We start from the raw sequence: 13,611 nt of genomic DNA, 5'->3' as shown, positions 1-13,611 counted from the left end.
GCTATTATATACGTCTTGGGTCAGGAATGTACTTTGGCAGTCTTTTTAAAGTGGCGTATTTCATAAGCTGTATGAGTTGTGTATAGAGAAGACCATTATTGACTATCTCAAATTCAAAATATGCTTGTGTGTTAATGGACCACGAACACTACAGCAAAATGGTGTTGTACTATTCTGTTGTGAACTCTGACTTTTTCTTGTGTGCTCTGTGCACCTTCTGCCCATCCCACAGGAGAACATGCTTTCTGTGGTGTCTGACAGTTGTGTGCATTACAGCTTTTCTGCCACTTACTCTGTCACTGTGTCAGTGATCTGAAAAACAAGTCTGCATGATCGTAGTATCTTGTCTACAAGAATCACACAAGATTAGTGTGTTGTTTTTTTTTTTTAATTAAAGTTTTGATAATTATTAATCTTTGTATCTACATGAAATCGACAAAATCAACAGGAAGTGTTTGGTAATACTTGTCCCTTTTTGTTCTGTTACTTCTGGTAGGTTCTGTTGCAGGTAACATTTGTAGTGATTTTGAAAGCCCTTTTTAATCTAACAAAACATTTATCCTCAACTTTCTCAGCATACTTGTCTTTGCTAATGCCATCTCACTTGTTCAAACAAGCTTAGTGATCAGAGTTAATGAACCATTTTGGTATGGGTTGGAAGCTAGAAATAAAGGACCAAAGAACAAGGAAGACCTTTTCTGTGCCCAGGAAATGTCTCAGCAGAGCAGCTTCATAGAGAGGGAGTTTGACAAAACTCATGATGGTTTTACTTCACTACATACAACTTAAGGGAACTGTCACCCTCCTCTCTTTCTCATAGTGCTTTAAGGTTTTTTGGGCACCCTCTCTTTTTGTAGAGGAGCAGAGCTGCTTTGTCTCTTTGCTTTGTAGGTGCTGCAAAAACTCTTTGATTGTTGCTTCTACAACCGTGCTACAAGTCTCTTGCTTTAGCTGGTTCTTATTGCTAGTAACTTATGAGAGAGATGTTGTTAAAATTATTTTTTCTTCTCCATTGATTTGGATATTCTTGGCTCTTGGGTTGGTTTGTTCCACTGTGATTTCCACCCTTCTCCCCCACAGTTTATTTTGAAAACCAGAACTCTATTTTATATTGTCCTATTGCAACCTTCAGTGTTCCCCTCTCGTTTTTTCTCTTCTAAGAAAATAAATTGAAAAATTGTTTAGTTACATAACATGGTGGGAAAGATATGGCAAATGACAATTGTATAGCTATGGTGGGTGTAGTACAGATGAAAGCTGAAGAGAAAAAATGACCCCATATTCTCTAATAATTAGAAGTATCTGCAGTGCTAAAAACAGTCCTGCAAAACACTCACGTGAATAATCCTTACTGTGGCAAGTACTACAGTTGTTCCCAGTGCTGGTGAAAGGCAGTGGTCTGGCAGCTTTGAGGAATGAAGTCCTTTTTTTTATTAGCCGGGCAAGTTTCCCAACACAAATTGCCTGGTCAGCCTGCTTAAACCCTGATCTGAAGAGGGGAGGGATAAGCTTTCTCTTAGGATAACAGGCAGTTCAGTTTCCACAGCTCACATAATTCTTGCCTCTATTTGGAGGCTGCCAATTAGTGAAAAGTAAAGGGAGACAGTTTGCAGGAAGCTGCAGCTCTAATCCACCAAACTTGCATCAGAGAAGGACCACCTTGCTGCCCTCTGCAGATTGTGGTGAGACCATGCCGAAAGGCTGTGAACCCGTCTGTGCCAGCGTGTGTTACAGTGGAACAATGGGACACTCGCCACAGCCTCAAGATAAGGCACTGGGAGCAAACTGTGCTCCTGCCCCTCACCCCCGCTTCCATTTTCACTTGCTCCCCCTCCAAATCTGCTGTCTAGGAACAGCTTCTGTCAGGCTTCAGATGGTCTCACTTGTCACTGGTGGAAAACATTGTAGCCCTTTGTATTGGTACCCCAAGGCTTCCAGGCCTGCTGTAACTCACTGCTTCATCCTTAAGAACAAGCACTGCCTTGCTCTGTGGGCAAGGTCTCTAAGTCCAGCTTTGACCTCAAATTTATTCACACTCTGAAAATAAATGCAGAATAATTCTTAATGCTACTCTATCTTCTGCAATATCTGTCTGTCCCACTCAGATGTAGGCAGCCAACAGATAATCAGAATTATTGTGTGTTTTTGTTTTTTCTCTAGACACAGGTAACTGGAACTCCAGGACCTCCAGATAAACTGACCCAAAGCTCTGCTCTTCCACTGAATGAAATATCAGCAGTACAAGATGTAATCCGATTTGTGGACAAGCTCCTGAGGCAAATAGGACTCATGGTATGTTTCACAACTGTTTGTGAGCAGCCACCATTTGTGATTAGACTATAGAATGTGGATTTGTCCAGGGTTTTACTGATGAGTTTCATCAGGTACAAGCACCAGCAGCATCGAAAACCATAGCAGCCATCCTGGTCAGCGGAAGGTGGCATATGAGCTGCCTGCACATGACCCAGTACCATTTGGAAAAAGCTTGTACTTCTATCAGTGCAAATATCGTGGTCTACTCAGGCCATGCTTCCGGTCAGAACAGAGCAGACAGCTTCAGCACCTCTGTGCAGAAGGCAGTAGGGCTGCATGTGACATGGCCTCTGTTACACAAGAGGGATGTGTTCTTCAGCACACTGTTCACGGCAGCTGTTACTTTATTTTAAAATTGGGTAATGGACAAGGAGTTGTCGGTTACTGAGACTATGAGCTGAACAGGAGTGCTTGCAGAAGCCAGACCAGATCTGGAGGTTTTCTGGCACCTTGTTTGTTGCTTTTTGTCCTATGTCAAAGCGTACTTCATTGAAAGACAGGTATTGTCTGAGGTGTAGCCTGCCCCAGCTGCTGTATGTGGGGGTCTCAAGACACTGGCATCTTCTGATGCATCTTCAGCTGTCATGGTCAGAAGCTCTTCCCACCAGTACAGGGGCTGGAGATGGGAACTCCGCGTGGGCCCAGTGGCCTTGTTGGGCGGGTCCCACAAAGGCGTCGAGCCGCGGCCCCCAGCCCAGGGGATGTCGGGCTGTCTTCCCGCCCGCCCTGGGCAACGGCAGCACCTTCTCTTCCCCCGGCCCCTCTCGGGGGCTGCAGGGGCTCCGCGGCCGCCCCGCAGGCGCCCGCCCGGTTGTCCCGCAGCCGCAGCGCGGCCGGCCGGGGCCCGCGCCTGGGGCCGCTCCGGAGGGCGGCGGTGCGGGCGCGGGGCGCGCTGCTGGCGGCGGAGCGCGGGGGGTGCGGGGGCGGGGGGGTGTGCAGCTCTCGCTAGCGCTGCTTGTGGTCACAGCCAGGCAAGCTCACATCCCATCTGGATCACGCTCGCTCTCTCCCTTCTGCTTTCCTACCATAGAGTTGCGCTGGAAACAGAAGATAGAGGGAGTGTAGGAGCTCGCCATCTCCAAGCGATCTACATTGGGAAAAACATGGAGTCCGCTCCGGCAGCCCCCGATCCAGCAGCCAGTGAGCCGGGCAGCAGCGTCTCTGAGGCGGCCGCCGGTGCCAGGGACACCCCGGTGAACCTGGAGCCTACCCGGAAAAGCGATGCGCCGGCTCCCGTCCGCAGACAGAGCTACTCCAGCAGCAGCAGCAGAGGTAGGGAGACTTGGGGAAGGGGGAGGGGGCCGGGGGAGTGGGATCGGGGGGTGGGTGGGAATAGGAAGAGGGGGGTAAGAGAGAAGGGGGAAATGCAGCAATTTGATCCCCTGGTTTATTTCTCGTGCTTGTTGAAGCCGCGCACGCAAACAAGCCACGCTTCTACCCCCTGCAAAACCTTGCAAACTTTTATAGCTTCTTTTAATTGCTGCAGGAGGAGGGACAAATGCAATGAAAATATTGAGCGGTGTTTGGTCCTTTCCTATCTCTCTCCTTTATTGCCTGTGGTATCCGGATGGGTACTGTGCCCCTGAAATTACATAATTTTATAAATATATAAAGCAACAGCAGGAGTATTGGGATTCAAGGGAACAAACTTTTAAAGCTGCAGTGTCCTTCCTCCCTCCCTTTTTTTCTCCCCCTCGTCTGTCTCCTTTTGACAGTTTCTCAACTGGTGTGCTGTGGCTTGTTGTGAATGGAGGATCTGTGATTAAACAGGAGATTTGCGGTTTGCGGGTGACTTGTTCACTCTCTTGTGTGCTCTTCTCCCTTAATTCATTTAAGTGCGTCCTAAAAATTATTCCCTCGCGGAGCGGATGATCTTGCAGCTGCTGTTGTTTCTTGAAGATGCACAACTTTGCAGAGAGTCCCCTGGATTCTCTTTCACTCTCCCTCGGCCCCCGAATAACGCGCTGCTAACAAACAAACGAGCCCCCCTTCTCTGTCGCTGCCAAACCCTCTCCGGCCTCAGATTGCGGCTTTTAATCGCGCGGGTCAGCACTGATGCTCAGGGCGGTTGAAGTTTGGCGTCTGCTCGGCAGTGCCCGCGCCGCCCCGGCGGGAATGGAGCCCCGGCGGCGGGAGGGCTGCGCGGAGCCGGGCGCAGCGGGGCTGGTGAGGGGCGCCGGCTTCAAACACCGCCGGAGTTTGCTGAGACGTGCGAGAGGGAGGAGGCTGCCGCTTTAATTACTTGTAAATAATTTATGAAGCGTTGCTCCTGCAAGAGGGGGAGCGCGCTAGAGAGGCTCCGCTCGGTAAAATCACTCGGTGATGGGTAAAAATGAATTAAACGACGCTATGTAATAATACACACGTCCGTTGAAAGAAATGACGGGCGGAGAAAAAGTGCGTGCCCGGCGGGAGCGGCAGCCCCCTCGGCGACCGCCGCAGGGGCTGGGGCAGCGATGCCCGGCCACCGCCGGCCGTGGGGAGAGCGGCTCTCCTCGGACGGAGGGATTTTTGGTTGTAGGTTGGAATATGGCTGATCATGTGTTGGCTTGTGTTTTACAGTATTTTTCCCCTTTTGGCCACACCCCCCCTTCCCAGGCAGCTTCCCACTCAGGGAAGCCGCGTACAGTAAAAGCCATCGAGATGACACACGCTGCAACATTTAATTAGAGGCGATTTGCGAGCGGGGAGCGCGCAGTTAGGCGGATGCCGAGGCGAGGAGGAGCGGGCTTGGCCGGAGGAGGCCGGGTGGCCGCGGGCGTGTGTACAGGGAGCTTTTGGCTGCGCGGGGTATATTTAGAGCTTGCGAGAGTGGATTTGGAATGCAAGCGCCTTATGTAACGAGGTTAATCAGAAACACTGGAGAAAATTTCCTTAATTTGTCGGGGAGTTTTCTGGATGTTTGCGGAGCGGCTGTAGTTCGCGGGTGTTACACAACGCCCCCCCCCCTCCGCCGCCGCTCCGGCTCTCCCGGCCGAGGGCTCCGGCGGCGCGGGCAGATGGTGCTGCCGGGGAGCGGGGCCGGCGGCAGGAGCCGGCAGCGGGCTCCGGCGGGCTTGGGAAGGGGGTGACTTTGGGATCCCATTAATTATGTAACGCTCGGCTGTCGTTTCTGTATGGATGCGAAAAGGAAGGGGCGGGGGGGGCGCAGGAGGGCTTGGGAAGAGCAGGCGGCTCTGGCGGTGAGGGTGTTTTCTTCGCGGTCCCGAATTGTTTAGGCTTTGGTACTGCTAACCTGCTGACCCATATGTCCCTCCTCCCCCGGGATTAAATAGGGAAGGGGGGGTCCGGCACACGCTGGCACTCGCACAGGCTCACACTCGCCGCACGCAAGCAGGCACCGCGTTATGTAACAGCCTGAATGAAGAAACGAAGGTCAGTGATGGAGGCATCCGTGTGCAGCACAATAGCGAGAGCTCCTGGGTGCTGGGGCTGTGCAGTCTTTAAAGTGAAATAAAGCTTACGGCAGAAACTGGCGTGTGGTTTTGAAGGGCTTGGGAAGGAAGAGAGGAGAAGGAAGAGTGGCAGGGATTTGGAAAAAAAATGTTTGGGTTTTTCGGATGATGTAATGGAGTTGGCAGAAAATACAAGTCTACTCCTAGAGTGCAAACAGTAAGAGAATTGGAGCTGGCATTCTGTGCTAATGTTGCATAAATTAGCGTATTGGAAATAAATTGACCTACACACTACACATCAGCTGATTATGCCTTTCTCATAGTTAAAACCTGAAAATACAGAACCATGCAGGAAAACATAACAATATTAACATTTTGGTCTCCTTGAAATCAGGGCTTGATGGATTAGGTGTTAGGTGTCCCTATAGACTTCTATCTTTTTTTTTGAAAGGCTATTGAAGTAGAATTTCATTTCTTTTTTTTTTTTTTTTTTAATATGGCCCTTTTTTATATCAACAGTGTGACCTTAATGTGTGACCAGTATAGGTGAAATTATTTTTAGAACAGCTACGTTATAAGCTCATATGTTTGACTGTGTATTGAGTTCAAGAATCGCCTGTTTGGGTTGTGATTCTGCAGTGTGTTGTAAACTGGCAGGTCTGGACTCTGGTGTAATCTGTACAGAGGAGTGATACATAAATACTCATACACATACATATGCACATGCCTCTCCTAAGTGTAAAAATCCTTATTGTTTGTCTTAACTTTTTAAAACACTAGAAATATTTGTTTCGTATCTTTATTTTCATAGCTGTACCTGCTGCAAAGCTGCTTTGATACTTCACAGTTTATAATAACCAGTTTACGTAGGGAATGAAGAAAACAAAATAGTAGAAAAGGCTGTTGATGAAGAAGTGGGGAGTAAATTCTCAAGCGAAGCTTTAGCTATTATAATGCTAGCATTTGAAAATACCCTGTTCCTTGATATACATACATGTTTGGAGTGCCAGATCCTTATGTAACTTGATTTTTATTTTGTGAAGGCTATACTGTTTGTGTTGCTGTGTAGAATGCTAAACTGAAAACATCAATTTAGGAGTTATCAAAAGCACCTTTCAAATGGAGAATTGTTACCTGATTTATTTAGCACACATCAGAATGCATGCACACCTACATGTTTCAGAAAATTACCTGCAGTCTGATATCAAAAGTGATCATTAGAAGGTTGACACCACACATGGAAAAAGCAGGAAATGGATAAAAAACCTGGTTTTCCCCAAAAAGGATATTTTTACTGTTGACACTAATTAAAATTTTCCTAAGAGCAGCCGGTGTCCAGCAGGTTGAATTTCAGTCTGTGTGCGTTGTGCAACAAGGGTTTGTGGTTGGCCATGGTTAGTGGAAGGAATGCTTCACTCCCCAGCTCTGGCCCTGCACTGAGGCTGTTAAGTGCTGTTCATTTCGCTTCGAGGGCTTTGACATCCGTGGAGTTCTCTCCATGCTGCAGTGTAAGGCTTAATGTTCTACTCGTCCCCTTAGAAATAGTCAAAATTGAATAAACTGTATTTTATAGGCAACTATTGTCTCATTAAAAGTGAAAAGTATATAAAAAGCTTTTAATCTGATAAAAAATGATCTGTTTGGTTTTTTTGTTTGTTTGTTGGTTTTTTTTTTTTTGAACTGAGCTCTTGGTCTCAGTGATAAGTCAATAGGGAGAAAGTCTTGCCAAAAAAAAAAAAAAATAAAAGCAGCTTTTATATCATTGGAAGATGCTGTGTGTAAATATTTTTATGATGCTTCCTATTTAATAATGGAAACCTGCAAGTATGTAGGTACTTGTTTATTTTCTGTTGAGGTACTGTGAGTATTTGGTATTTTCCAGAAGCCTTTGGAATTTATTCTAATCTATTAAGCCTGATCTGTCTCTACTGATAGATTGGGGAAGGCTTGCTTTTTGTGTTTTGTTTTAATCTGGGTGATGGTCCACAAGTAGAGATGTGACATTGTTAATAATGAAATCAGTAGGTTTGTGTTCTTTTATTGAAGAAAATCCTTCCTTGCTAGACTAGTTTAGACTATTTCACGGAGCATAGTTGTGGTGCAAAATTTCATTAATTATTTTCAGGAGGACTCTTTGAATTTCATAATCTTGAATGTTTTCTGTAGGCTCTTTGGGTTGCCTTTCTCGTCATCGAGGGCTATTCTGCATGCATCACTGCTTTAGTCCTGTTTTGGTAAATGATATGTGCTCTGAATCCTTTAAAGGACAACATTATTTTAAATGTTTGTAGCATAGGAGCAATAATAGCAGTGGTATGTTGTTCTCTTAGGAACAATACACTTCTCTTATTTCAATAAACTGTAACCTATTCTCTTATTTTATTTGCTTTAGAAACATCTCAGGAGCTCATAAACCAGTATGTAAATACTGTTATCGTTGAACCAAATGCTGTAATTTTAGGAAATAAAGAACATGTTTTGTAATTGAGATTAATGGGCTTTCTGACAATTTCAGTTTGGGGTATAGTACTATGTTTGAATGGAAAGGGCAATTTCAGCTTTGTGAGGTGGTCTTTTTTGGTCATCTCTTTTCGTAGTCTTTTTTTGTTTGTTTGTTTTTTGTTTTCTGAGCTATAAAAATGTGTGCTGGGAAACTTCTGGAATGACTCAATTGATCTCAGTGGATTTAACCCGAGAGCTATTGCAGCGAAGAAGAGAGTGGGGACAGGAAAAACCCAACCTAGTTTTAAATTATCTCTGCATCACTCTTGACATTAATTCATGAACAGGTGATCCATTCTCCGCTAAAATATTTTTAAGAACGTGTTTTTGGTGACACACAGTTGTGGGTAGAGGTGTAAATAAATAAGTAACAAATGGAGGTATATGTAAATGCACTGGCAAGTATGCATGCTGTGTAGCTGAAGGGCTGTTTGCAGACTCTGTGCTCCTTTGCTTCTGAACACGAAGCCAAGGGGCTGTGGTGGGGGCAGCAGCAGCCACGGTCGCGTGATTTTGTGTGACAGGGCAAGGGGAATGCTGGGCCCACAGACTTTACAGGGAGCTGTCAAAAAAGAACAATATATGTGACTTAAGGCCTTCAGTTTCTGTACTTTGAGGCAATTGTCACATCCTCAGCTGACTGTCCATCCTGGGCCTTTTAGCTGTAGGTGCCTTGTACCATCAAAGCCTTCCTGTCATCTCAGTTCTTTGGGGCAGGGTTTTGTGGGGGGAAAGCAGTGGCTGCCTCTCAAGTGGAGCTGATTCACAATACACTTACAGTCAGACCTGAGCTTGCCGGGGAGATTCTTTAGTTTTCTGAATTTCTGTGGCTTTGGTGGAAGGGGAGTTTCCTACAGGTAAGGTGTTGGAGAAACTTTTGGATGCGTGGAAGCTTCCACACTTTATATGTGGATTTCTGCTGTCTTGTTTTCTCTCCCTCTCATTCTGTTTTCAAGTATCTTGTGTTTCACCTATTGCTGAGGCAGTCTTTGTAAACCTGATAAACAATTCTGGAAATGTATTTTACAGAGCCATTTGTTTTAATATGCTATATACCGATGGCTGGCAGACAGTCCATGCCACCTTACCTGCACAGATTTGTATAGTTATGGAGAGGATGACCCTGCAGAGCAGAGTCTAAATCCTCTTGCTGTCACTGGATCCATGTTACACAATTCATGTCATAAACAGATCAAACTTCATTTTAAGGGTTGCTAGCTTTTTTGGCCCCAGTGTTCTGATGATTAGAAAGCATCTTCTCACTTCTAACTTCATTTGTGATGTTTGTTTGCTTACTTCTTGAAATGTTGGTTATTAAAAATCTTGGGCTGAAAGTGAAGAAGAGGCCGGTATTGCATTTTGTGGTAGCTAAACTAAATACTGAGCTCTGTTCTCTGACTCACGGTTTGTTTAGCACTTCAGCTTATCTGTTGTAGATGGTCTGTGCTGATAGAAACAGGAGAATAGCTTGGGCTGTATGTCATGAGTTAATTGTCTAATTTCTTGAATGTAAAGGCTTGAATTATTCTTCATACTTTTATCTGAAGTCTCATCTAGGTATGTTTCATTCTCGGCAACAACTGAGCTCTTCAGAGACTGAATGTATGAGGGTGTGTACTTTTATGAAGAAATTGTGGGGCTTATTTTACAGCAGTTTAATCTTATAGTTTAGCCTCATTGCACTGTTCATTTGAAAGGATCCCCAGGTGTTTTAAGCAAAATGGTTCCCGATAGTGTTTATTACTGAAATCCAGACACTTCTTGTGTGCAGTCTGACAGCTGTTTAATGGTGCTCAGCCATGCTAAGCAGATCAGAACAGAAAGTGAAGAATACCATACCTGATTGAAACACTCAGAGGGATTTTAGGTACAGATAATATAATTATCTGCATTGGAATTGGGTCAAACAGCTCTATTTCAGTAGAAAATTACTAGATATTTTCAGTGGCGGTGCATGGTCAAGAAATTGGTTTGAAATATCTTCCTGAAAATGATACCCCCAGCAGTGAGATAATCGAAGATCCTGCTGCTTACCCTATTGTGATCACCAGTTATGGTATGATCAATGCTTTCTTCAGGTATTTCCAGATGTATTAATTGTTTGGTCCCATGCTGGTATGTGAAATCTTACAAACCAGGGGGGACAAGTGTGATGTTGCAGGTCTTGCTTTGTAAAGCAGGTTCCTATACAGCTGTGTTCTCTAAGTAGCGAGTTGCATTCCTCTATGTGAAATGTGCTCTTATCAGCAGAAGTTCTAAAAATGCTTATAAGGCACCTGTGGGCACTAAGCCAGTAGGGGACGGGAGAGGTGGGTGTTGCAGTCTGTTCTTTCGAGGATATTGGGGTGTATGGGGAAAATATACAGCTTTTTTCAGTTGTCTTCAATTTCACTTTCCTTATAATCTCGCAAACTGGAACGTAAACATAAGATCTGTAAAGGATTAAAAGTTAAAATTCATGATCAACCGAATACACATAAATGTTCTAGTAATCACGACCAACTGCAGAGTCTTTCATTTGTAATTTAATCTAATAATTTCCATGCACTTCTAAAGGAACACACTATGGAGCTGGCAACTTCTGAGAAATGGCTGTGCTGTTACAAACAGCATTTGAGCTGGCATTATAACAGCATGATAGATAGCGAGATGGAGAACAAAGTTAGCGGTTGAAACTGAGCTGAGAGAAATTGCTAGCAGAATGTGAGAAAGCAGAGTTGGATTATGATAACCTCCCTTGTAGAATCAAATTAAACCTTTTTAAAGGTTTTATTGATTTTTAGTTTGTAGTTGTACTATGTATTTACCTCACACGGGTACATGAGATTAATGAGGCAGGTGTAGTGATCACGGACTGAAAAACTGTGGTGCTGCTGTTCTTTTTAAAGGTTTCATTTTGTACAGACTGTGGGATGTTTACTGCATTAATTGACAATATGTCTGTATGCTTTAGTTCTGCAACTGTTCAAATGGATTGAATGTGTTTAATATACAGCAGTGATGGAAATTAAAACTCCTGAATTCCTAGAAGGGATTTGAACAGAGAGCCCCGCACACCTTTTTTTTTTTTTTTTTTCTCTTTTTTTTTTAATTACTTGCATAAAAATCCTTAAAAAGGGCATGATCCTCCAAAGAGGCAGTTTGTGTGGGGAATGGGGAATATGTGGCCAAGAAAGCTGCAGCCGGCTTTTCAAATATAGCTGAAAGAAATCAAAACAGAGGTAGACCATTTGGCTGAAGTGCTGTCAAGTATGCATCCAATAGTGTTGCCAGCTCCTCACATATGAGAGAGGAATTTTTTTCCATAGTTATGTAGAAGCGCATGCCATACACTTCTGAAATATATATGTATATATATATATATATATATGCAAAACTGTAGACACTATGGGGAGGACTTAAATTATGTATTAGTAGAGCTTGACTGTTTTGGCACTGAAGCAAGGTCTGTTAGATACAGTCAAGGATAAAACCGAGGCCAAGGCTTGTGAAATACAGATTATGGGTTTTATTTTTTTCCTGTTGTGGTAGTGTGAGAATACTTTAAAGTAGGATTTCCCCTCATAGTTTCCCTTCAAAAGTAGAGGTGGGAAGAAAATGCTTCTTTATGAACTGATAGATGACTTAGCCAAAGTCTGTACCAAATGTAAATCAGTTAGAGGGCTGTGCTATATTGCATCTGTTAACTAAGGGCAGAAAGGTAAGGTTTAAACTATTCTTTTGAAAGAAGTCTTGAAATTTGATAAGACAGGCTAAAATACAGCTTTTGTTAATACTTTACTTGAAGTCAAAAACTGTCAGCATAAGGCATCTTCTAAATCCTGTGTATATTAAAAAATAAAATAAAATGAAACCATTCTCAAAGGAAACTAGGGCATATCAAACACTCCTCTCTCTGCATCATACTTCATTTGTATAATCTTCAAGAGAAGTTTTGTTAGTCGTTTGTGTTGTCATTATAGAAGTTAGGAAGGGTTCTTTACTGCCTGGGTTGTTACAGAGAGGCTTTTTAAAAATTCTAATGAAATAGACTCTGAAGTATTAATATCTGACGTTGAGTCATAGTGTTCCTGAGATAATACACGTAAAAGTAAGTCTGTTAGCAAAAGCAGCTCCTTCTGGGGTTGCTGCTTGGAAGAATAACGGAGGAAGAAACATGTAGTGATGTTGTACTTCCAGTTTCTAAGCATTTTTGCCCATCTGTCAATGTCCAGCCAGTTTTTATACTCAGAGTCTTTAAAAAAAAAAAAAAAGTGGGTAAGTAATTTCTACAGAGTTTGTTACCATTCAACACTCTTAATGTTTGTAATAGTATATTATTTTCTGCCAACAGCAGGTGTATTTTTAAAATCTGAAGTAGTCTGATTTTCATGAACATGAACCTGCAAGAGGTCAGACCAAGGTCAGTCATACGTTAGCAGCACAAAAGCCACCCTTGGCTGTGCTGGAGTTCTGCTGTCTTGGCAGAAGGCTTAATCCTGTGACAGTTTGTATGTGTGTTTAATACTAAGCGTTGTGAATGATTCTGTTGATATCAGTGATGCTACTTCACTGTACAGAGCTAGGGGTGTATGTGTAGTAAAGATCAAGGGAGGACTGCCAGTGATTGAACTGCACTGTGAGATTGTTTAAGAAAAATACAAAATTCTAATACCAATGAAAATGACTTGGGAGAAAAGATGAATTAACTGTTTTCAGGATAGTTAGGCCTGGGTGAGTAGTTGTAATTATTTGGCAGATATGTTGTTACCCTGCTATAATTTTGTTTGTAGGATCATCCTGTGGCTCTGTTGCTGGAGAAGGATTTATATCCTTACTGAAGAACAGCTGTTAAGACATAAGCAAGAATTTCCTCATGTATGGGACCTGAGTTGTGGTTATATGTCACCGTATATAGAATGTGTTCGCTAAAATAACCTCAAAGTTTTGTTTTGCAATTGCTGAAATCCTAAGGGAGGGAAAGGGGAACAAATAGTAGGAACTTTTGAACAGAATCTAGCAAGCTGACTTTTGAGGTGGCCTGGCTTATTGGTATTTATCTCTCTAGATTTTGGCTAGTTGTTGGCCAGGTGAACAATGTCCCAGAGATGCTCTAGTGTGACTAATAGTGTGATATCCAAGGCTATGCAAAAGAATGAGGGAAGATATATATATGTTTCTTTTTGAAGGGAAGCAAAATTCTTCTAAAACTCTAGCTAGTCATTAACTTTCCACAGCAGCGTTTGTATCTCTCAGAAACAGGCTCAAGGAGTTCTGTCACTGAAATCCTTTGGTTTCAGTTTGCCAAAGAACACTCCCCCATACAGCATTCACCTTGTAGGGGATGATGACAAAAGATTCTGGACGAAGCCAGGCTCAGCAGAGCAGCTGGGTTTGTGGAGAGCCACGAGCTTCCATGTAG

At 43.6% G+C, this 13,611-nt stretch overlaps 1 protein-coding gene across 1 annotated transcript in view; it reads left to right on the top strand.

Moving 5' to 3' along the window:
* Positions 1 to 3,416: 3,416 nt before the first annotated feature.
* The window catches only part of RORA (RAR related orphan receptor A), a gene marked incomplete at its 5' end in the record, with an annotated part of 358,132 nt that continues 347,937 nt past the window's right edge, over positions 3,417 to 13,611 (top strand). Inside the window, one exon of the mRNA XM_082061470.1 lies at positions 3,417 to 3,585. Coding sequence (XP_081917596.1) covers positions 3,417 to 3,585 — 169 coding nt within the window. The remainder of the gene's footprint in view (positions 3,586 to 13,611) is intronic.

The sequence above is a fragment of the Streptopelia decaocto genome (genome assembly GCF_964273445.1).
Source record: "Streptopelia decaocto genome assembly, chromosome: 9".
NCBI lineage: Eukaryota > Metazoa > Chordata > Aves > Columbiformes > Columbidae > Streptopelia > Streptopelia decaocto.
Note: the sequence above shows the minus strand (reverse complement) of the source record. Positions and strands in the feature narration are given on the sequence as shown.